Source organism: Chaetodon auriga, chromosome 8, assembly GCF_051107435.1.
Source record: "Chaetodon auriga isolate fChaAug3 chromosome 8, fChaAug3.hap1, whole genome shotgun sequence".
NCBI classification, from domain to species: domain Eukaryota; kingdom Metazoa; phylum Chordata; class Actinopteri; order Chaetodontiformes; family Chaetodontidae; genus Chaetodon; species Chaetodon auriga.
Genome location: NC_135081.1, coordinates 19,408,504 through 19,432,643, shown reverse-complemented (window position 1 = coordinate 19,432,643; position 24,140 = coordinate 19,408,504). Strand labels below are relative to the sequence as shown.

Below are 24,140 nucleotides of genomic sequence, written 5' to 3'. Positions count from 1 at the left end.
TCATGCACCTCTATCAGTATGGCTGTACCACTAAGCCTAATTGTAATGCAAGACTTCTAATTGTGCACATTATTACTGTCATATCCAAATAAATAAAACATGTTGTGTACCTACTTTAAATATTTCTACAGTACAGTCATCAATCATGTAGAGTGCTGTTGACATACATAAGCGATTAGCTGACAATTGATATATTGCTGTCATTTTTGTGCATCAGTCAAAAGGCTTTGTACAAATTTGCTTTTATTTTTCCCAAGGTGAGTATTGATGGTGATGGTTAAAAATGTCATCTCAGGCAGTGCATGTAATGTTTGGGCAGCTGCTCTCAAAGCCAGGACATAAACCAAATAATCAAAAATCATGTGATTTGTGTGGCGTGTCCTCTGTCTGCAACGTGCTGCACACTCTTTTAAATCAGACACTCAATGCACAAATTAACAGTAGAAATTATGTAAGATTATAGATTCTGGCAAGGCCGCAGATTTTGCTCAGACAGCTGGCAGCTAATGTCTCTGGCAATGCAAAGAGGCCAAGGTAACTGGAAATCAACATTATCAGATCATCTCAAACAACTAGATAAGATGTTTTAGATCTCAAAATTAGTTAAATAGTGACACGTGATAGATAGATAGATAGATAGATAGATAGATAGATAGATAGATAGATAATGCAGACGTGATTGCGTAGCAACAGTAGAGGTGCAGTTATGCAAATTGACCATTGGATGGCGACAAACGCGCGTGCACTATTGCAGGGAAGATGGGCGTGGTCAGTGCGCACGTCCCTCGCCAAACAGACATTTTTTCAGCTGACATTTTACCACTTGAGTCGAAACGGCCCCACTACCTGATCGTAGCGGCATCAGACCAAACTGACCTCGGTTTATTCTAAAAAGCGTTGCTTTTTTCCACTGATCGGATATCGGTAAGTTAAGGGAAACCGTCAGTTCGATTTGCTGTATCGTTTAGTTGTAGTTAATAGCTGTAGTATAAACAGTGGACTTTTTTTTTCCACGGGCGTAGTGACGTTATCGTCACAGACCCCTTTCTGCTGCCGTTTATCAGCTAGCAGCTAGCTAACGTTAATGTGCAAGCTAGCTTTCTTCACGGGCTGTTGGTCAGTTTTACATTCAATACACCGTATGTCTGACGGTATTCCTGCCGTACCGAAGTGTTTTTACGGCTGTAATTAATGTTTAACAACACCTTGCTCATTGCGTTTTCTGTAGAAGAAGAACAAGTTGTAGTCATTTCGAAACGACCCTGTAATGCGGCTGCGGTAGGAGGAGCATTCAGGTTCAGTGTGAAAATATGGAGGCTTAATTAATGGGTTTGGTCAGTATGACTGGCAGAGACACATGTCAGTGGTAGCCTGTGAAATACTACCACAATACTGTCATAAAATCTGGTTTTTAGGTAATGTTTCACAGGCTTATACAAAGGGTTCTGGTGACATTGTTTAAGAATACAGTGGGCGGTGGCGCATGTTCCCTTCAGTAGCGTCATAAACATATACTTACTCCAGCTTTCTACCTTATCCATTATATCGGTCTTCCACTTTCGCCAAGTTTAATTCCAACCCCACCGCCCCCCACTTGTATCCAAGAAAACATGATGCTGTCCGTTTATTTGCTAACTGTAGTAATGTTTCATACTATGATATATATATATACATATATATATATTTTTTTTGCCTCAAATCAGAAGTCAAGATGTTTTACACATGTGGACCCAATGAAGCCATGGTGGTGTCCGGTAAGATATTTGCTTGATTTCTTTTGCCTGCATCTCATGAATGGACTGTTATTTCTCACCATAATGCAGAATGATAGGAAACCAGAATATTCCCTGTTGGGTAGTGAAGCACTCCAGCCTCCATGAATGCTGTAATATTTCTTGAGACAGGTTTTGTGTACTGTGGATCAATAAACAAGTGTCACGTGAGTGATTTAATCACCATGTCTTCTGATAAAATGACTTTGATCAACACTTACTGACTCATTGGAGCACAGTTGGAATTTTCCATCTTGCCGTAATATGTCGGCTCAACTCTCATGAATAAATTGCACAACTCAGTTTGTTATAATGCTGGGTTGCACGTAGTCTGTGACTCTTGAGTAACTAGCTACTTGACACTGAATGAGAGTGTGATGTTTATGTTATGTGTTCCCCCCTCCTCTCTTTCCATCCAGGCTTTGGCCGTTCGCCTCCTCTAATGATTGCTGGAGGGAGAGTGTTTGTCTTCCCCTGTATTCAGCAGATCCAGAGGTGATGCCACTTTCAGTCTCTGTTTCCTCTATTTCTATTTCCTCCATTTATATTTCAAGTACAGCATCGCTTCCTGATTTCCGTATTGTCAACGAACAAGGGAAATAAATATTGATAGAAGATAGTGATAAAATGAATAATCAGTCAGCCTTTTAACCAGGCTGATATCTGGCATTGTGAGATTAGTCGGCGTTGGTCGATGCCTTCACTCACAAGGCTGATTAAACAAAAAGTGTATGCAGACATGTCAGCAGTGGAACACAGTCTTTTTCTTCATTTTGATTATCTTTGGCATTTATTTACATGATTCTTTAAAAAATAAGTGCACTGCAGACAGTGCAGATCTGCTCTAGCAAACAGTGACAGCGCAGACAATAACATTAGTGTCAAATAGATGTTCATGTAAGTTCAGCAGTTGTGTCTCTTTTGTTATTATCATTCATGGCCATGTTATCAGCATTATTGGCCCTCCTGTTCTCTAAGTATATGTCGATCACTAATGGACGAGACATTACCAGCTGTTTGTTCTTAGCAGCATGGAGGAGGAGGAGTCTTTGTGGCTGATATCTCACAGATTTCCGTCTGCATCTCTTTTGCTATCCCTTTTCATTCTTGATCTTTGTTATTATCTCATCCCTTCTTTTTATTTTCTGCCCTCTCTTGTTAGAATCACACTCAACACCCTGACGCTAAATGTGAAGAGTGACAAAGTCTACACCCGTCATGGTGTTCCTATCTCTGTCACTGGCATTGCACAGGTAGGCTTTGAGAATGGCGTGACTGAAATACCAGCAATGATATCTATTGTTTAGATGGATCTGTACATGTTTCAACAAAAGAAGTCATTATAATAGATTAAACTATTTTGCCTAAACACCAAGAGGCAGGGTAGGGGGATCAGCTGCTATTTAAAAGCAACACCTGTCTGCAGGAACAGGCTGTTGCACGCACAGGCCTTGGTCTGTCTGTATCACTGACATATTAATGAAGAAATACAGAAACACAAGAACATTAAACAAAGCCCCAGAGCAAAGGACTCACCAGTACTGTGTATATAAGCACAGCAAGGCTGAAGTTAATTTACTGTTTGTAAGTAAATCAAATAAGGGAAAGGAAAATGACACTTGAACAAAGATCCAGGCTTGATGGAAAAGGTCAAAGAGACACTCCCATTTAGTGAGTCATTGTTTATTTAGTCAAAGGAGTTGCATGTTTCAGACAAGTACAAATGAAAAGAAGACTGACTGTGACATCTTCGAATTTTTGTGTTACTGTCTTAGCTGATTTAGTTGCTTATTTAGTCAGATTTTTACTCAGCATGGTCAGTGGCTGCTGTCATTTCCCCTCTCAGGATGTCGATTTGCTCTGTGCTCTGTGTCTCCGCTTTAGCATCTATTTGGCCAACAGTTCAGTTTTTAACGGTGTAATTGACATGGATTCTCTAGGAAAAAAAAGCCCTCTGCATGATCTGTGGCTTTGACATTCTTCCTCTGATCTGGCCTCTGAGGTCTTCAAAATAGCTTCCTTAAAACTAATTAAAAACCTAAAATCTCACGCTTTTTCATAGACTCTTGGCTTAAAAACTTGTTGACAAATATAAACATTATAAACGTATAAACAAAGGGCAGCCAATTACTGCATAATACCATTAGAAACTGAATACAGTTAGCGGATAAGTAGCCTGATAAGCCACTGTCAGTCATCAATACAAGCACACATTATTAGACTGTAAACCGTTTATCAAACCAATAGCTAACCGCAGCTAATGAATGTTTGACAAACATCACACTTAAGCAGTTAGCAAGCGTTTCTGTGGTGGTGACAAAATGTTAAAAAACTACACATACAGTAAAACACATTACTCTAAAAACACAACATAAAAGGCACCATGTGTTGACTGTCTTCTTATCAATCCAGCGTCAGTAGAATCCATAAAGATAAACTGTGTTTCCTGCTTGTGATTCCTGCCCTGACATGGGGGAGCTCAGCTGAGGACGTCTCCATCACTTCAAGGCCCAACCCATGCCAGATTTTAACTGTCAACAGCAATTTATTTCATGTTCTGCCACAAGTCCAGCCTGCCGCTCGCCTCTTCACCTTTTTTTTCCTGTCTTTTTTCAGGTGAAGATCCAGGGCCAGAATAAGGAGATGCTGGCTACCGCCTGCCAAATGTTTATGGGCAAGTCTGAGGCTGAGATTGCCCAGATTGCGCTGGAGACGTTGGAGGGACACCAGAGAGCCATCATCGCCCATTTGACTGTGGAGGTTGGTACACGGACATTGTCCAAATGGATTTGCTGGACATTCTCCTCTCGTTAAAGATTGTTTAGAAGCTTTATGTTTAGGATTAATCTCTATTAACCACAAAGTGAATGCCCATAAATAGTATGTAAGGACTATGATGACCATATCTCTCTTTGTGCACAGGAGATCTACCAGGACCGTAAGAAGTTCTCCGAGCAGGTCTTCAAGGTGGCCTCCTCTGATCTGGTGAACATGGGGATTGGTGTGGTCAGCTACACGCTCAAAGATGTTCATGATGATCAGGTACTTTGTGTCTGTTCAGGTTCATTTTCTGACAAAATTTGGTGATGGAAACACCACGTGAACACAAATTACTGGAACAGCAGGAATCTGAAGTGTCATTATGAGCCTTTGTCTTTTTTTTTTTTTTTTTCATATGAAAGCTTTTAGTCTCATATGGTTCACAGTAGTGCACTTAGTTGATTGATATTGACTCGCTGTCTCTGACTCAGCAGACCCTCAACCGCTCTGTACAATAATTAGGTCTAAGTGCTTTAGTGGTAACCACACCATCTCATGTTTTTGTTTGCCTAATGGTGTTCCTTTCTTTTTAGGGCTCCAGCTGTGTTGTCTCATACTTGACGCTCACTGTTTGCCCTCTCTGTGTCTTTATCTGCCTCTCTCTCAGGACTATCTTCACTCTCTGGGCAAAGCCAGAACAGCCCAGGTGCAGAAGGACGCCAGGATCGGAGAGGCCCAGTACAAACGAGATGCTGTCATCAGGGTAACATAAGCTCTTTTGGTCTTTCTTCCTCTCTGTCATTCTGCCTGTTTACGCGTATGGATAATCTGAAAACAATAATAGTCCATCATTTGAAAAGAAATGCCAACATTTCTTGGTTTCTGTCTTGCTAAATGATACACACAGGAGGCCCATGCAATGCAGGAGAAGGTTTCAGCTCAGTACAAGAATGAGATCGAGATGGCAAAATCCCAGAGAGACTACGAGCTGAAAAAGGCAGCCTATGATGTTGAGGTCAACACCAAGAAGGCTGAGTCAGAAATGGCCTATCAGCTTCAGGTACTGTCATCCGATCTCCTCGGGGCACGCTGTGGATTCTTGACAATATCTGATTACTTTTCAGTGATTCTTATTTGATTTTTCCTTTTCCTCTGCTTCCCTCGTCAGGTGGCCAAGACCAAGCAGCGCATCGAGGAGGAGAAGATGCAGGTTCAGGTGGTGGAGCGGACACAGCAGATTACACTGCAGGAGCAGGAGATCATCCGCAAGGAGAAGGAGCTGGAGGCCAAAATTAAGAAGCCCGCAGAGGCAGAGAAATACAGACTGGAGAGGCTGGCTGAGGCACAGCGGTGAGTGTTGGAGCATAGCACTATTATATAGCTCTGATGAGAGTTGAGCATCTTTAAAGCACATGACAATCAGTTGATGTGCATCTAATACCTGAATCAAAAAGAACAAAATTTAATATAAAATCACTTCAGACAATTAAACAGTTTGCTTTCTCTCTCCTTCCTCGCAGCCTGCAGCTTATCATGGAGGCTGAGGCCGAGGCCGAGTCCATCAGAGTGAGTCCTGCCACAGGCCTCTTTTTTTTTTTTTTTTTTCTGAAATACTCCCTCCAGATCACATTTCCGCCTTCCCCTCTCTGCCTGTTAACCATATTATATTTGCCAAACATCATTACTGCCCGGGCTTGTATTCCTGTACGCTTCTAATGTCAGCTTAACTTCTCTTCTTCTCTTAACTTTGTACATTCAGGTTTTTCCTTCAATACATTTATATCTTTGTGTGTGTGTGTGTGTGTGTGTGTGTGTGTGTGTGTGTGCAGATGAGGGGCGAGGCAGAGGCCTTTGCCTTGGAGGCTAAGGGTCGTGCCGAGGCGGAGCAGATGGCCAAGAAAGCCGAGGCCTTCATGGAGTACAAAGATGGAGCCATGGTGGACATGCTGCTGGAGAAGCTGCCTCTGGTCAGTCGGGACTCCTGTGGATGAATGAATGGATGTTGTTTGCATCACAGCATTGGGGGGGGGACATAATTTGACTGTAACATAAGTTTACGTCAGTTAATTTGTTCCTGAACATTGTCAGTTAGGAATCCTTCATAGTTGTTTTGCTGATCTTATGAATCAATATATTTTTTACTTCCCAGTCTTTTATTACATCCACCCACAACCGCAGCTTCCTGAATAGGAAGCGAAGTAGCTCTCAGTGTCACATGCAATTTTCTCAGTTCCAGAAAAGCATCATGCTTCCAAAAAAAAAATGCCTTTGTTTTTATGTTCTTCTCATTCAAAATGGTTCCTTTGGCTCTATTTTACACTATTAATCACAACCACATTTTGTGTTGGATTGACTTCAACTTCCTTAAATGTGCCTTGCTAAATTTTAGTATTAATTCCTCTGTTCTCTCTTGTCCTGCAGATGGCAGAGGAGATCAGCAAGCCCCTGTCGGCAGCCAACAAGGTCACAATGGTGTCCAGTGGCAGCTCAGAGGTGGGAGCAGCCAAGCTTGCTGGAGAGGTCCTAGATATCATGACCAGGCTGCCTTCCGCTGTGGAGAAACTCACTGGAATCGACATCTCCCAGGTAAGCTGGAGTATGTGTGTGAAAAACAGATCGATGTGAGACTGGAGACTGGAGACTGGACGACTGGTGCGGGTGGTAATTATCTCGTGTTTCTGTCACTGACTTCGCAGGCTTCAGGAAAGACCGCCCTTGTGCATTAAGAAGAGAGGATGAAAAGTAATCAGAACAGGCGTCACCAATATCCAGACTTGGAGCTTCAGATCTCCCTCCTTGTGCCTATAACCACTATAACAACTCTGCAACACCGTAGTCTGATTGTCTCTGTGCATGCATGTGTTTCACTTGTGTGTCTATTTTTGTTGGTTCCTCGTGTCCCTGGTCTGAGCTGTTGTGCTTTCTGTGGTGGGAGACAGCAAAAGCAGCGGCGAGCGATCCAGTTATTGGAGCTACTTTTGCAAGGAGGAGACAAAAGCCTCAGCCTACTTTCAACCAGTGATAGTGCAAGTAGGAACTCATGTCTTTGTTTTCTTACACTTCACCTTCTATATGAAAGTTTCTATCTTTTTATCGTGCTGCAATCAGCCTATAATTTTCCCTGCATAGGGACTAGGTCAACAAACTGATATTTTTTATTACTTTTTAATATAGAAAATGTTTATGGCTCAAAGTTTTTTGTGCCTTCAGATTCATTTAAATAGTTCAGAGCCTCTTTATAACAGCATCACTGCATAGCTTTGTGTATGGGCGTCATATGCTGTCGTCGTACGTCTATATTATTCACTTAACCTAATCTAAGTATTGTCTCCTCTTTGTGTACTCGTCCAATATAAAGAAACAGAGTTGTGGTGCTGCTTGTGTACTCTGAGCTGAAACTGTTACTGGATCCAAAATCATATCAGTCGTACTGCAAATGGAAGGATTTGTGCTTCAGAGTGAAGGGGAAGGAAGTGGTTGGTGGAAACAAGCCAAAGGGGTTTCCTGTGAAAAGCAATGAAAGTATGTTGTCGAGAAAACAATGCTGAATTTTGACTTGCAGCTGCAGTGTCTTCTAGAGTCGTGGCCTTTATATGGCGAGCATAAAGAGGGACCCTCACTAACTGGCCAGCTGACTAACTAGCCTGCTGCTTAGATGTAGTTGAAGCTAACATTCAGGAGATACTATGACTTTTTGGTGGCTTTACTCTGTGTGCTGATTTTCCATGACAATGTGATGCTGAGTATTATAGATTCTGACAGATTTTAGCTCTCACGCTCATGGAAGGTTCTGAATGACAGTTCACTACCTCTGATTGGGAGCTGATTTATTTCTTTTTTCAGACTCTACACTAAGCTGCCAAGCCTTATGAATTTTGTTATCGCCAAGTGCCTGGTTAAAACTCCTCAACAGTGAAGTAAAGGTGACCTCTCCCAGTTAGGCCTATAACACTTTTCTGTCAGGTAATCCTGCCGCGTATGCAACTGATCCAAGCCATTGGCCGTCACTAACGGTGGCGGTAGATGAAAGCCAAATCTGTCTCTTTTGTACGTTTTCCTGACTAATCTTTCACTTCCATTCAGAATGCGCTGGTGCATGTCTATCATTTAAGTTGACAGCAGTTTTTACATAGTGTGGAAGTTGTATAGTAGTGTCAGATTTATCTGTAGTGAAATGTTCTGTAGACAATAAAATATATTATAATCACCGACACCTGTTGGCATCTGTTTTTTTCCACCTCATCAAGTTAATTGAGATTAGATTCACAGAAAATAAACCTGAACCTTTCAAAGATTTTTTTACTTCTTGCTAATGATTTACAGACCAAATGATAAATCAATTACTCTATAAAACATTCGGTAGATTAGCCATTAATTAAAAAAAAAAATCACTAGTCACAGCCCGAGATCACATCTTGATTTATTTGAAAAGGTTAACTTTATTAAAACATCTACAAAAATAGGCGACGATGAATTACAATGGCATCAAGGTAGCAAGCGTTCTACAGAAATACAGAAGACCCCAAATGTAACAGAGAGTTTTCCATATATTAGTAAAGGAAATTACAATTCTGTCCTTAAAATATGTACATACTATTATGCTCAACTTAAAAGACACCAAAGGACAAAATCAGACACAGAGGAGTGTCTAAGTACATACAGTATATATAAAAATATGGGTTTAGCTGAACTACAGTGTATCAAAAATGACTCATGGCACAGTAAACTTGTATTGATGATCATCCCAGGACTGATTTACAGTGCTATACAATCAGTAAGGTAGATGCATTGATTCTACCACAGTCAGCTTAATGTACTAACATGGGATAATGCAGAGGTTGACGTTGACATTCACACTAAAATCAGGACTCCAAGCGTTCCCTGGTTGAGCCATGCCATAACTGTTTGTTCTTAAAATACAGTAATGCGTTTGGATGAGCAAAGACTGACTGATTGATGAGTAAACACCCGTCTCCACACGGACAGCTTCAGAACAAAAGGTCATACATTTAAAATGAGATGAAATGATGGCGCCATCCCATTTTTTAAATAATATTTTACATCTAATGGTTCGGCAATGCCTTGAGGGAGAGGATTTAAAAAAAAAAAAAAAAAAAAGGCAGGCAGACTGTCCTGAATTTTGATCTCCCTCGGCAAATATCTGAAATCACTGCAGGTAAACTGCATTCTAATCCACATCGACAGGAATCATATCAGGCCCCTCACAGAGAAGAGTGTCATCGTGGCCAGGGACATGCATGTAGGATTTAAAGTGCAGCTGGTTGTGGAATTTCTATCTAAGCTTTGTGTCTGGATCACAGCCAGATCCAAAAAAAAAAAAAAAAAACTGCCAAAACACCTGAGCAGGTGCATCACAAGATGTCCCCGGCTGGCAGAATTGTCTCTGCTTGGAAAAACGGTTCCAGTTTCACTGGCAGCGGCACTGTCCTCGTCTTCTGAGCCCGTGTCCTCAGGTTTGAGAAGTCCTTTCGGAAATGGGGGGGAAGGGGGGGAGTGAGGGGTGTGGCTGAGAGCAAACTTGACATAATCACATCGCAGAAAGGGGGCTGCTGTTGTCTGGTCCACAATAACTTTGAGTTACAGCTGTGGATGTGGGGCACTGAGGGTCTGGGGCTGAGAGAGAGGATCGATGAAGGGTCAACAAACATGGTGAGATCTCATCACTCACACTTAATGTCAGATTAATCGTCTCAGAGACATTCAGTGGATTATCACTTTTTGTGTCTCAGAGGGGCAAAAGGTGCTGAAGCTTGGCGTAATCCTACTGAATCAGACTGATCGAAATGAATACAGTAGGCTGTACTCCACAATCCCTGTGAACACCTGCACGTCTGAACGACAGGAGCTCTGTTGAGAGGTTTGTGTGTCGCCTGCAGTGCACGTGTGCAGTGCAAATAGTTCATTTTCTAGCTTGCTATGGTCCTACTTTGTAGTATTTTCTGTCATTTAGCCTCTGCAGCGTCCCGTGTCATTAACTCTACACCACTTAAATCACCAGTCACACAAACCCTCTTTGTTCATTAAGTATCTGAGAAGAGAGACAGTTCCTATGCAGACTGCACCCACCACCAACCACTGGGAAATGTAGCTCGGACTGTTACCTAAAGCTGGGGTTAGTTTTGCCTTTGGGGTTGGGGTCTGATGTGGAAATAAACCGAACCAGCGGTGTCTCAGCCCCATTCACCCAAGAAGAAGTACAAATATAAAAAGCGAGCGACCCACTGTCCCTCCTCATCTGCCTCTGCCGTGCAGCACCTCCACCACACCTTCCCGCTGTAGCAAGGATGCATGAGTGTACGAGAGGGTTCCCATCTTCAGCGTTGTTGTCTTTCTCCTCGTCGTGTCTCTCTACACCATGTTCATGGCGTCCTCGGTAAGAAAGGAGTGGATGTAGGCGAAGGATGGGCGGAGCTTGCAGTCTCTGTTCCAGCAACTCAACATGAGCTCGTAGAGACCCTGAGGACACACGGCCGGCCTGCTCAGATACACCTGTGAGAGAGAGAGAGGGAGAAAGGTGTACGGAGGAGGAGGAGGAGGAGGAGGAGGAGGAGGAGGCAGGTTTTGTAAATAAAAGCCTGATTTCAAAGAAGCTGGGACGCTCTGTAAAAGCTAAACGCAATCATTTGCAAACAAACTTCACAGACAGTTTAACAAAGCGTCCCTGAGCTCATGTCATGATATCCTTCATCCAACACATGTCTTTTATTGGTTTTAAGAATTGTGATTTCAACAATGTGCGTTACTAAAAGCTCAAGCATCTGATATCTTGAACCTCCACAGTCAACGATGGGTTTGAGCTCTGGCTGCCGCTTTGCATTCATTAGCATCTGTTATTCTATGAAAACCAACAAAAGCCCAGTGTGAAGCAGAGTGAATAACAGCCTCAATCAGTAGAAACAAAGACTTCATTATTATCTGAACAATTAACTTGACACTTAGAGATAAGAACATTCACATAAACTGAGTATATTTTGACATTCCCAGATTCATTTAGAGCCTACAAAGTACATAAAAACCCCTACACCTGTGTGTGTGTGTTTCTGTGTGTTGTACCTGTCTGCCCTGGTCTCTGAAGAACTCCCCAGCATTGTCGATGACTTGTTCATCGGTGAGGTTGGAGTACGGCTGCTCCTGACAAACGCTCAGCATCTCCCACAGAGTGACCCCGAACGCCCACACATCGCTGGCTGTGGTGAACTTTCCCTGAGAGCGCACAAACCACGCAGACAAACACTTCTTCATCCTCAACATCACCATCTCCATCAGTATCAAAATGATCGTCAGCAGCATTATCACAGGACGGCAAACTGTTGGGAAGGGATGGCACGTGTACCAGATTCCTCTCATTAATGATTCACGGTTTTTGGATTTCAGTTTTACTCTTTGCTCTGTCTTATTGCTAAATCATTTTGAATCGCGGCCCTGACAGCTCAACGCACTGCAGCTTCAGACAAAACACAAGCAAACACAAACAAACACAGAACAGACACTGTTTCCAGGAGAAAATAATGCTTGCCTGAAGTCTGCCATCTGTAAGCATGTTGGAAAATTAGCTGCAGGCTACTTTTTTTTGTGTGTGTGCCTGTCTGTGCATCACTCTTTAGTGTCCCCTGGAAACAGTCTCTGTTGTCTCTGCTACTTGCAGCATTTCTGTATTTGGCCGTGTTTTCTCACTTCGCAGCATTTTTCTAAATGCTGTGCATGTGTTGTCCAGTTAGTGAAAATGCTTTCTTCATTTTCTGATGTGTTGTCTATCTGCTTGTGTTTGCAGTTGCCTTGTGTTGAGCTCTCAGGGCCACCACAGTAAATCACTAAATTGCACTCACCTGTGTACAAGGTGCAAGACAAATTAAGTTTAATTGATTGAGACTTTGTTTAAAGGAACAGAGGGGGCTATACCGTACAGCATCCAACCATCACACACCACACATCACTCCTGTCCTCTCACCATGAGGATACACTCCCAGGCCATCCAGCGGATTGGCAGCACAGCTCTGCCCTGGATCCTGTAGTAGTCCCCAGCATACAAGTTCCTGCTCATGCCGAAGTCGGCTATCTTGATGTGACGCTCGCCACCCCGATCCTCTCCGGTCTCGCCCCTCTCACCCCCGACCAGGCAGTTACGCGTGGCCAGATCGCGGTGCACAAAGTTGAGGGAGGAGAGGAACTTCATTCCTGACGCGATCTGGCTGGCCATGGAGATGAGGGCCGGGTAGCTGGTAACAGTTGATGGATAGACGGAGTAAGAAATAACTCAAAATCATGACTGAGTGTTCACTCATATCTGTGTATATGTGCGAGTGTGTGTACGCATTTCTGTTTTACCTGATGGTCGGGGTATTGTGTGAAGGCCCTGTCTTGTCCAGGAGCACTCGGTGGGACAGATACTGGTTCAAGTCTCCACATTCCATGTACTCAGTGACCATGCAGAGGGGGTCACTGCTCACACACACTCCCAGCAGACGGATGATGTTCGGATCCTTCAGGCGAGACAGGATCTTCACCTCTTTCAGGAAATCGTTCCTACCCGGGCGACACGGAAGAGCGAAATGCATCAGACTAGAGAAACTTCTTCAAGGGTCTTTCTTAAAAATAACCCTAAATTTCTTAAAAATAATTGACGTTAAAAATAAACACCGTGCAACATTTCTAATGTTCCCACTGATGTGAGAAGGCTGCTGATTCCTCAGTGAATCAGCAGCCCAGTCTGCTGCTCTACGCAGCTTTCCACCTCATTGATTTGTTTTGCTGGTCAATATGTTTGTGTTGCTCTGTCTCTGTCCAACCTCCCGTATAAACCTGCAGACAGCCACTCCAAGCACATGAGCTCACATGAGCCCATTTCACCCGCCCAGTGTTAAATGGCAGAGGAGAAGTAAAAGGCCGCTGGTTAAAAGAGGACAAACATCCAGAAAACAACAGAGACCCAGATATATTTTCTCAGGAGCTGAGGGAGCAAATTAGGTCTAAAATGTGAGAAAATATTGGACGTGTTGGTGTATGGTGTTTTTGCCCTGCTTCTGATGAACATGTTGGTAATGTCAGGTAGTTGATGACCAACACATAAGCTATAAGGAACTGATAATATGTAAAAGCTGGGTGCTTTGAATATGTTTTGAAGTCCACATTCTGAACTTTCCTGACTGTAAATATACTCTGATATTCCTAATATTCAGCGCTGCAATTCAATGTAGAGAGGAGGAGATAAGCTGAGCATAATGTTACAGACCTGGCATTCTTGGAGGCGTCCGGGCGCAGTATCTTCACTGCCACCAGAAGAGGGCGACCTTTTCTCACATTGAAGGGGAACTCCAAGTTGGGAAGGTCCTGAGGGCTTTCGATTTCGCACAGGTGCACCTTTTGCCAAAGAAAAGCAGACATTGTTAACGCACAATCACTCTTCCACCCACACAAAAAGACAGTTTTATGAGGTCATTTCTCACCTCCCCAAACTGTCCCTCTCCCAGTTTCTCCTTGAAGATGAGGCACTGGCGCGGCAGCTCCGGCAGCGGGGCGGCGTCGGCCCCAGGGCTGGAGGAGGCCAGGGCGGGCACGGCGTAGGTGTTGTTCCCAGTGACACCCTGCAGGCTCACGATGTCTGCCTCAGCATAATGAGGAACACTGGGAGGCAGTGGGGGAGACACGGGGGGAGACAGGGAGGGGTAAGGAGGGGAGCCAGGGTAAGGAGGCGGCTCCTCCTGAGCCAGCGGGAAACCCTTCTCCATGTCCATGTCCAAACCACATGCTGAAGGGAAGAGACAGACAGGGTGGATGAAATGGAGAGAAGAAGTGTGTGATTAAAAACAAAGAGTTTTTTGTGAGTGAACATCAGATGACATCGCGTTATTAAAGTCAGGCCAGTGTTCAGACACTTGTTATGAAGGGATAGTTTGTACTCAGGGGAATTTAATTTGATAACAAAAAAAAAACTTTTTCAAAAACGTAACTCCGAAAGGTTTTGTACAGAAATAAAACAGACTGAGAAAGTTACAGAGGTGAAAAAATAAAGTGAAGGACAAAACAACAAAACTCAATCAGACCGTGAAATTTTACCAAAGGTCTAAAAATAACTTCAGCTTTACTCGTTCTGACTTGGCGCAAGGTCATTCATCATTGTCTGCTGGAGTTCTTAATTAAATGTCGGGCGCCACTAAAAGACCTTAGCCGCAACACACGTGCTGGGAAGCTGCCTCGCAGTCCTGATTACTATTTCTCCTGCTTAGTTCCTGGACGTAAATCGGATGGTGCGACAGGTATCGAAATCAGGATAACACACAGGTGAACTGCTGGTGATGGATGAGTGGGCATTTTTTCCAATCAATCTTTCTGGGACATTGTATTGGTCTACTGCTGTACTTGCTGATAAATTTTAAACACCTCCCAAAGTTTTAATTTGTCAAAAGGTATAACAACCTACCATTCAACACCATCAGCTTCCCATGAGGCTCTGACAGCACACATAAGTCAAAACTTGTGGGGAGTGTGGCTGGTGAATGCTAAGTTGTTATATCTTTGTTAAAATCATAATGCAGATGACGGGAAACTTCCCAGTCTTTTTCAATGTGCACATGCCCATGAATATGAACAATGCATTTTAATTGTAACCATTATGAAGTGGCTTTGTGATTCCGCAGATTTGAGCTACGCTAAGCTCACCATTGAATGTATGAGAGACAATAAGACGATGAGACACAGCAGTGCTGCTAACATCCTCACTTCCTGACATGCTTTACATGCTTTTGTTTAGCATGTGTTTACTGTGTTAACCACCTTTGTTTAGCATGTTAGCAGGCTAACCTCTGCTGATTAGCACTAATGACAAAGTACATCTGAGGAAGATGGGACTGTCATTAGTTTTTCAGGCATTGTACGTATAACCAAAGTAATTACAGTTCATCCTAAGCGGGGCACAAACCTGTGTATTAAATTTCATGGCAATCCACAAAACACATTTCACTCAAAACCAAAGATCAACCTCAAGGTGGTGCTAGAGGAAAAGTCAGGGGATCACCAAAGTCAGGATACATCCTCTGGGCACCGCAAAATGTAACGTCGACTCATCCAAAAAGTTGTCCAGATCATTCAGTCTAGACCAAACTGTATGTTTGAGTGAGTTTTTGTACAATTAGTACAATTCCCCAAAAACCAAACCATCCCTTCAAACAAAGCATGAGTTATGTTGGGAGGTGAGTGAATGAGGGTGACTAATTATGTGAGTAACAGGGGGATGATGAAGGTTAGACACATGCAAAATAGACTAGTCCCATTTCTGCTGTGAGAGCACTTCTAATGCCCCAAACCCCGGACAGACTGGTAAGTAGGCAGGTAGGGGCCCCTCCTGACTGTGTTGGCCCAGTCTGAGGTCTCTTACCCTGGGGCACATTGAGGCTCTTTTCCTGAGCCTGAGTGGTGCTGGGGACGACTAGGGGTCTCGAGCCTTTTCTGTGATCTGACAGGAGCAGGTGATAGGCTGGGTTGTTTAACAGCAGGGCTGGGAGGGCACACACACACGAATGAACACACACACACACACACATACACACACACGGGACGAGGCGGGGTACACGCAGGAACCATGACATGGATCATACAGATGGTACAAAATGGCACGTGACACAAAATACACACACACACACAACAACAACCATTAGCATGACACCGTTAGCATATCCATTATGATACAAAGGAAGGAGGAGGGGTTGCAATGACACATGGAGCACAGAAGAGAAGAGCATAGCAAAACAAACAACCAAACGACAAAAAACAGCGGGTGAAATAATGTCTGTTACTCATGTTATTTCAAACTCACACAGGCGCCTAGTAAAAACGGCATGCAGACCTCCTGTGGAGCAATGCAAGTGAAGGAATGCCTTCTCTCCCTTTACTCCTCTTTCTCTCCTCCCTCTCTTCTTTTTCTTCCCCTCTCTCCGAACAATAGCTCTTTTGTGTCCCCTGTGCGCTGTGCATCTTTTCGGAGGCACTCTTCCTCGCGGGGAGTTTGGTTTGATTTACTCTTGTTTGGTGTGGTGAAATACATTGTAATACCAGTGTTTTCTTGATATGCGCAACATTTTTTTTTTCTCCTGCTGTTTCTCCTCTGCAAATGAGCTTGAGCTTGTTGGCGGGATCAACAAACAGAGGCTGAACACAGGCACGCAAAACAAACCACATCCATATTTGTAGAAATGTAAATTCTGAACATATGGATAGTTGCACTGTATCATTTGCACTGACTCTGTGCCAACTTTGTGCGGTTGACTATAGCTCAATCTTTGTCACCACCTACTTAGCATGTGGTATGTTTCACAGCATGCTAGCATGTTGCATGTCACACTACTCATGTTCTATGTGGCGCTACTAAGTTTTTTAGGACTGAACCACTCAGCTACAACACAAACTACTGATCTTATCCTCTAAATGAATGCACCTCATAACTGTGTGCTAATACCTGTGCTGTCTCTGTGATCTCGCGGCCGAAGCAGAGCGCTGGGCTCCTGGTACTCTCCTTCGCCCTCTCTGTCATGGTCGCGGTCATCGGGGAAGGTGTGGATACGCTGGTAGCGGCTCGAGTAGCTGTGCGTGTTGTTGATGACCACGTTGTCCGAGGGGACTGACAGGTGAACCCGCAGCTCGTCGCTGGACAGACTGCCCTGGGCCTGGGAGGGCAGAGCATTCATTTGAAGGTAATGTAGGCTCAGTTGAGAGTTTATTAGGCATCGCTAGCTGAAACTAATGCAGTCTAGTGCAACAGCTCTGCAATAAATCCTCTCTTCATGAAGGTTGTACTGTTCAGTTTTTACCGTGGAGCTGTTTTAGAGAGGTGCTGATGCAACTTTGTATAATATTATGTCTAAATATTAGCACCTACGGCTCTCAATATGACACAAAACAGTTCAACAGCACCACAAACTGCCTCTCAACACCTTCAAAACACTTTGTAAAAAAAAAAAGGTCATGTCCTTCATGAAGGTAAGATTTATTGCAGGACCGTTGTGTTAGACTGCTTTGGTTTCACCTAGCTGTGTCTAACAAACTGGCAGCTGAGTGCATCATTTCAATCCCTAAAGCAGATGGTGACCAAACTTTGGAAACAACCTCTAATCTTTGAACAATTCATAGGAAATGTAAAAAGATTCCCACAACACACACCCAGATGGAGACACAGAGGTACGCTGCCAAAAGACTGGCAGTTGTTATCTCAGCCTGCTATCTATCATTTAAACTTGGTTAAAGGGACAGTTCGGCCGAGAGAAAATATGTTCCCACTTTGGGTTATTTACTCAGAGGAATGTGGCTCTAATGAAAACTGTTCACAGCAAGATCTATGGATTGTCCGGAGTACCTGGGGCATCCAGAAGTGGAGGAGAGGGTTTTTTCAAAGCTTTGAGCAACACAAATAAAAATTTAATTTACCTCACTTGTGCCTGGGTGGTAACAGAAATCTCAGAGATAGATGTTCCAAAAGTTTGGCTAATAAAACTGCAAGGGCGAACTGACCCTTTGATGCCGCTGAACATGAACTCAGCAGGTAAAGTCCAATTTGCCAGCTGCACACAGGAATGGCAGCTCTTCTCTCACCTTGCCCAGTATCTTTTTCCAGTACTGCCTCCACAGAATGACAGCGATCACAGCCAGCAGCAGAAGTATGATCCCCACCAGGCAGCCAATCAGAATAGCTGTATTACTGCTGTCATCTTTGGCTACAGGAAGGCCCGCCCTCGGAGTGTTAGCAGCATTTTCTGGGTCTAGAGGAGGGAAACACAGGAGGAAATGTTAGGCGCTCGTGGCTGTGACTGTCTGAAACCTGCTGTTATATTTGTGGATCTGAGATGATGCACATTGTTTATTTGTGTGTGTATGACTGCATGTGGGCATGAGTTAATGTACTGTTCAATCTGAGAGCATTAGCTCTTTCAGAGCAGTCACGCACTCGCCGGGGTCATACGCACCAACTTAGTTTCATCAGGCTTACTAAACATCTGATGGGGATTGTCTGTTTGAGTATGCATCCAGTATGCCCACTCATACCACAGAGCCCGCTGCTCTGAGAACAGAATGTGAACACTGTTTTGCTTCTCAACAGCTTTGTAGTCGACTGGATCTGAATCATCAGGTTATTTTCTTCTCCCATGAAGGTCAAATGTGGCATGTTATTTGAATTAGAGATGAAATAGCCAGTATACCTCAGTGTAAAGTTCGCTCATAAACAAACTCTTAAAACCAGAATAAGTGACGGTTTGGAACAAAAGCCTCCCTTAAAAAGACTAAAAACAGACATGTATACTATATGCGATGCGTTTATGTGCATACACAAATATAAACCCGTGAACATACACAAACGCACACGCATTTACAGATTTACACACCACATTGTCACGACAGAAAACAACCCCTTCCTCGCTCTCCCTTTGTCAGTTCAACACCATGCGGGCAATAAATAAACCCAAACAAAGCAGTTCAACCACAGCCAGTAACAAGGAAAAAGCAGCATACACACCACAGAAAACCATTTCCAGCTTTTTAAAAGGCCTGTTATTGTTTAACTGTGTAGAACAGAGCCAGTTTCCCCAAAAAAAAACAAACCAAAAAAAAAAAAAACATGCTGTTGGTGAGACCGCAGGAAGCCAAGTTGTTATTGTACATAAATATAATGTACATAACTCTGTTAGTGTTTTTCCTCCAGCTGTATATCTTCAACCCAGGGGACAGAGCCCAGTGCCAAAGCCTGCCCCTCTAATCCCTCCTCCATTATACTTCATAGGCTCTGCTGAGCAGGGGGACAGTTTTAAGATGCTGGAGGAGGGCCAGAGCGGATGGAGTTAGCTCCCGTCCCTCGGTTCATCTCTTTCTGTCTCTTTTTTTACTCTCTCACCTGACAGCGTCCAGTTACCAGTGGTGTCCATCATGAAGGAGGTGGTGGTGGGGAGTTCTGGAGGAGCGAGGGATGGACAAAGGAGGAATGTGTGAGAAGAGAGGAAGACTCAGAGGAGGATGATGAGGAGAGAGGAAATCAGCGACAGCAGGATTCTGGCTCATTGAACATCCCTTAAAGTTCACACCAACTTTTTAAAAGCCAGAATGAGATGGTAAAAAACAGAAAAATGCTAAATTGAAACATTTGACCTTAAATTTTACGCCAGATTTATCCTGCTCTTTAAGTCCAGTGAAATCTGTAACACAAGCATCCAACGTTGACTTCAGTTCAGAACATGTTGGCTCAGAGCCCAAAGATTTCAACGCCGGTGATGAGGAGTCAGACGTGGGCCTCCTTTGGCACTGCCTGCCTTTGGCTCTGCTCGAGACACATGGCTTAGACACACTGCCGACATGCTCACACTCATCACAGCTGGAGAGAGAGAGCTGGACGCAGACGTGAGAGGTGGTGAGGGACAGATCGGGGGAATTAGAGAGAGGGATGGACGAAGCAGCATGGCAGGTGACGAGGGGGGACAAACGGAGAAAGAATGGATGGTGGAGGGAAAGATAGTAAATAGAAGAAGATGTGGGGGTGGAGGGCAGGAGGATGAAGGTGAAGTGGGGTGAGAGTGGGACTCACCAGAGGGGCCGGTGGTGGTGTTGGAGGAGCTGTGGCCCGATGTGGGAGAGGAGGAGGTGTGGTTAACAGGAGGAGAGGAACTGGTGGTCGGAATCTCGGGACGATTAGGAGGAAATGAATCAGTGTCTGTGACGTCGTCCTCAAACGGCTCTGGATGAGGAGAAAGGGGGGGGGGGCAATTTAATGAAAATGAATCATGTTTTATATGTTTAGGGAGTTTTCATATGGCACAACGCACCGTCTGGTTGTCTTCGGCTGTTGGGAAACAGTGGTTGTGGTCACAGCTGGTTGTGTTTCCAGACAAACAGAATTAATCTCAGACGATTATGTTAATTATGTTGTTTTTGACAGGGAGCTGAGCTAATCCTTATTGACTAATCTGAATGATTGTGTATTGACAAACTGTTACCTTGGTGACCCTAGTTAACTGGCCAAGTGAACTGTTTGGTTTAAAACTCGCCAACATCTCTGCACTGTCGTGTGTTTAATGGAAATGTCAGCTGTTAGCCTGCTGGATTAGTTTGCAAACAGTATGTCACCCAGGTAGACAGCTGAGTCGATGCGACTGTTGCTGAAGACTGAGGGCGTGCTGGTACCAGAGGACCAAATCTAAGTCAGCTCTGTCTTGTATGAGAACATTTGGATGCAAGGTTTGGCTGTTTTGGTGGTGTAGACTCCGGCTATTGCGATTAACCTTATAATTGTCTTTTTAGGCTCTTTTTGTGCAACTATTACAGTGTATGCCTAATAGTAGTTTAATGCACCTTATGAAGAGGAAGGGCCACTTATGGGCATTGAACACCAGGAAATAAAAATAAAAATGATATTTCTGTTTGTCTTTTATGCTTTGTAAACTTTGTAAAACACACCAGCCGATGGAAACTCACTTTCTATTGTTGCAACAGCTCTGACATTCATCAGGTTTCCATCCACACGAAGCTCAAATTTTAACTGAATTTACAGAAAATTGCAAAAAGGAGATATTAGAAGCTACAAGCCTCTAGATAAACAGTTGGTGGCGCTAACTGTCCCCTCAGTTGCCAGCTGACATCATCAAGCGAGCGTCAGTCGAACCTCAAATGGTGGAAAATGTCGTGGAAATAGTGACGGACATGTGACATTTCCGTTTGGTCCAGCTGTTTTTAATACAGCTGAAAGGAAAAGATTCTATTATGCAAAGTGATCGCGGTCAGCTCAAATAAACAGCCGACTGTGTAATAATTGTGACAGGCCTAGTCAGGACCATGAAGCATCTACTGGTGCAACAGTCTGGTACGAGTCCAGAAACAGATACGCCGGACCACTGCTGGGTCAAGTCGTTTTAGCTACCTGAGCGCGATGTGATTACCGAGCACTTTGCTGATTCTTCTCACGCCACAGCTGACAGTGTTTTTGAGCAGAGAGGACAGCTTAATTAGTCACAGCAATCCCAGCTGGGGAGCAGAGTTCTCTATCTGACTTCCAATCACATAGGCATAAATCCTACCTTCACAGAAGATACTGAAACCCCATTTTCTAATTACCGCATGGGTGTGATTCAGCCGTAAACAGGACACAAGTGAGGACAAGACAACAGATGGAGAGGAAACAGGCCGTTTTCCTGTAAACACTTTGTGATTCTGATCATAACATCTATGCTCACATTAGGTCTATTTACTTCTAAAATGCCATGTTTGACCTTTCCAATATCTGAGGTAAGAGTTACACCTTCTAAACAATATGAATTTTCTGTCAGAAACTGGATGTGCAAGGACTAAAACTTCACTCCTCTTCATTCATGATCTGTCATGGAAAGTCTGGAAACAAATCCAGCTCATCAGATTTGTGGGTTTCACTTCACTTGACTTGAGCGTTTAAAGAACGCTGACTGGATTTTCACCCAGAGTGCAACAGTGTTTTTCAGGTATCTCTCTCGCTGTTGCTGCTGTCTATATTTAGCTATTGTTTGGGCAAAGCCAGATCTCTGCTGGACCTTCAGGACAGTGCCAGACACAGTTGCTAGGATATGCATGATGCAAGTGCAAAGCCTCTATAGAAGAAAAGCTGCCTTTCAGAGCCAAACCCTCCCCCTCCCCCTCCCCTCTCCCCACACACACATGCACACATCTCACATGTGAAAAAATTTTTGCTGCTTCAATTCTGTTTCCTACCAGAGAGGAAGGATATCTCGCTGATGAGCAGCCAGCGGTCAGCGAAGTAGAATTTGCAGCAGAGGATCTGCGCCGGCCGGGCGCCCAGCGGGAGGGAGATGGGCCGTGAGGAGGGGTCCTTTAGATCCTCCAGGGGCACGGGCAGAGTGAGAGGAGAGGACCAGGGCTGGAGGATGCCAGGCTTAAAAAGACACTCTACCTTGCTGAAGACTCGCACGCCCTGGGTGTGGCGGTTGTTACTGTGCACCTACAGGAAGGAGACAGTAGCGTAGAGAAGGGAAGAGAGATGCAAGACATCAGACGATCGACCCATCTGAATTAGTCCGACCCTTGTGCAAACATCCTAAAAACTGCAGCCTTAAACATTCATTATTTGTAGAGAGGCAGGAGGAGATTCAATTAAAACACATACATTAATGAAACATTCTCATCCTGTTCAGCTGTAATTGCTTTGGCACAACTTGGAGCTGAGCGCGATTACAAATGAACAAACGTAGGACACGGACGGAGGAGAAAGAAAAGGATGGATGAAAGGAACGCGTACGACAGGAGACGGATGGAGGAGAGCAGAGGATGTATCTCTGCTGTTTTCACAAGCAGGCAAAGGCCACAAAGAAAGAGGAATCCATAAAAGCTGATCTAATATATGAGGCGTTGTTGAGGCTGGAAGGAGGAAGAGGAGCTTGAGGTGAAGAGAGAGAGGGATGTGGAGGAGGATGGAGTGTGTTTAATTAGAGAGTGAGAAACTATAGATCTGAGAGACAGAAAATTAAGGGGGTGATGGTGGAATAGGTGGTGCAACGGCCGCTCTGACAGGTTTGCTATTAACCTCACACTTACTGCAAGGCCAGCCACTCTAACCTAATCCACATGTTAATGCACGCACGGTCGCGCACACACAAGACGCGGGAAGAACAGCTGCAGCTGTAATTGATTCTTAAGGTGGGTGGGGACATGTACTGTATGTTGGTGGCAGTGGTGGGGGCCTAATAAGTCAACAGAGCGAAGGTAATTCACTACTCCTTTAGGGAAAACAGCTCCGATGACCTGCGCAAAGCTTAATTTGAGAGCATAACTTTGCATTCATTATGTTTTGCTTGTTTCCTCATAAATCTAACCTACATTACGAACTCCCTCTGATCTTTTTGTCTCGTTGCTTTATCTTCCACATGAGCTCACAAAGAAAAGTTTTACATAAATTCCCAAAGGACAGAAAAGGATCTTTACAAAGGAAAAGGGTGTTCGCAGTCTGTTGAGGGTCCTGTAGGAAGTGCAGGTCATGCCTGGCCAAAGGTCAAAGGGCAGATTTCCCCATTGGGAGTGTGATTAGGTGCAGGTTAAGTCAGAATTAGGTTCAGGTTCCCACTCTTTACTTATTTGACCTGTGCGTCTGACATATCCGCTCTGCCAGGCCAGCATAACGATGTATGTCAGCTGAGGTTAGTGAGGACAAACCACTGGGGAAAAGGCAGGAAAAACAGGATAAGCCTTGGAAAAACACTGGGAATACCGCTGGGAAACATTTTAAAAGGTAACTGAGAAACACTAGAATAATAATGAACATATGAAGAGAAAAAAAAAAAAGCTGGGGGAGCAAAAGCAGAAATTTTGGATTGCAGTCAAAACCAGACCTCTAAAAGATTACTTGTCACTTTATAACACTGACTGGGGATTCATGCTGTTTAATATGCACATGTATAGGGTGAATCCCACCCAAACCAACATTCCAACCCGCTTCCAACAAGACAACACAGTTATAACTCACACTGGTGTTGCTTCATATCATCATCCCCCCCGTTGCTCCACAAACTAACCCCAAAAACCACACAGACGCACAAACAGACTGTGATGCAACTCGGTGGCACCCAGAAAGCCGAGTGT

General features: G+C 44.0%; 2 protein-coding genes across 3 annotated transcripts in view; one reads left to right on the top strand and one right to left on the bottom strand.

The window, feature by feature from the left end:
- The first annotated feature begins 806 nt into the window (after window positions 1-806).
- Window positions 807-8,743, top strand: flot1b (flotillin 1b). The gene is made up of 13 exons (XM_076737263.1): window positions 807-924; window positions 1,704-1,754; window positions 2,192-2,267; window positions 2,935-3,025; window positions 4,389-4,532; window positions 4,695-4,814; window positions 5,200-5,295; window positions 5,440-5,592; window positions 5,701-5,882; window positions 6,053-6,098; window positions 6,362-6,499; window positions 6,954-7,118; window positions 7,229-8,743. Exons 2-13 carry the CDS (start codon window positions 1,712-1,714, stop codon window positions 7,256-7,258), a joined length of 1,284 nt encoding a protein of 427 aa, XP_076593378.1. The 5' UTR covers window positions 807-924; window positions 1,704-1,711; the 3' UTR covers window positions 7,259-8,743.
- A 208-nt stretch (window positions 8,744-8,951) lies between these two features.
- The window catches only part of ddr1 (discoidin domain receptor tyrosine kinase 1), a 40,788-nt gene continuing 25,599 nt past the window's right edge, over window positions 8,952-24,140 (bottom strand). The window contains exons 9-20 of one of the 2 annotated variants that reach the window (XM_076737241.1): window positions 22,260-22,506; window positions 20,110-20,259; window positions 19,426-19,482; window positions 18,132-18,298; window positions 17,002-17,209; window positions 15,925-16,044; window positions 13,997-14,298; window positions 13,783-13,910; window positions 12,879-13,076; window positions 12,502-12,769; window positions 11,607-11,756; window positions 8,952-11,042 (exon numbers count right to left, since the gene is read on the bottom strand). In XM_076737241.1, the coding sequence (XP_076593356.1) occupies window positions 10,902-11,042; window positions 11,607-11,756; window positions 12,502-12,769; window positions 12,879-13,076; window positions 13,783-13,910; window positions 13,997-14,298; window positions 15,925-16,044; window positions 17,002-17,209; window positions 18,132-18,298; window positions 19,426-19,482; window positions 20,110-20,259; window positions 22,260-22,506 (2,136 nt within the window). In that variant the 3' untranslated portion in view covers window positions 8,952-10,901. The remainder of the gene's footprint in view (window positions 11,043-11,606; window positions 11,757-12,501; window positions 12,770-12,878; window positions 13,077-13,782; window positions 13,911-13,996; window positions 14,299-15,924; window positions 16,045-17,001; window positions 17,210-18,131; window positions 18,299-19,425; window positions 19,483-20,109; window positions 20,260-22,259; window positions 22,507-24,140) is intronic. The other variant, XM_076737240.1, reaches the window with a different exon arrangement.

Coding starts and splice junctions, on each gene's coding strand:
- flot1b (XM_076737263.1), top strand. CDS start 1,712: ATGTTTTACACATGTGGACCCAATGAAGCCATGGTGGTGTCCG. Junction 2,268..2,934: donor TGTATTCAGCAGATCCAGAG/GTGATGCCACTT, acceptor CTCTCTTGTTAG/AATCACACTCAACACCCTGA. Junction 5,883..6,052: donor AGGCTGGCTGAGGCACAGCG/GTGAGTGTTGGA, acceptor CCTTCCTCGCAG/CCTGCAGCTTATCATGGAGG.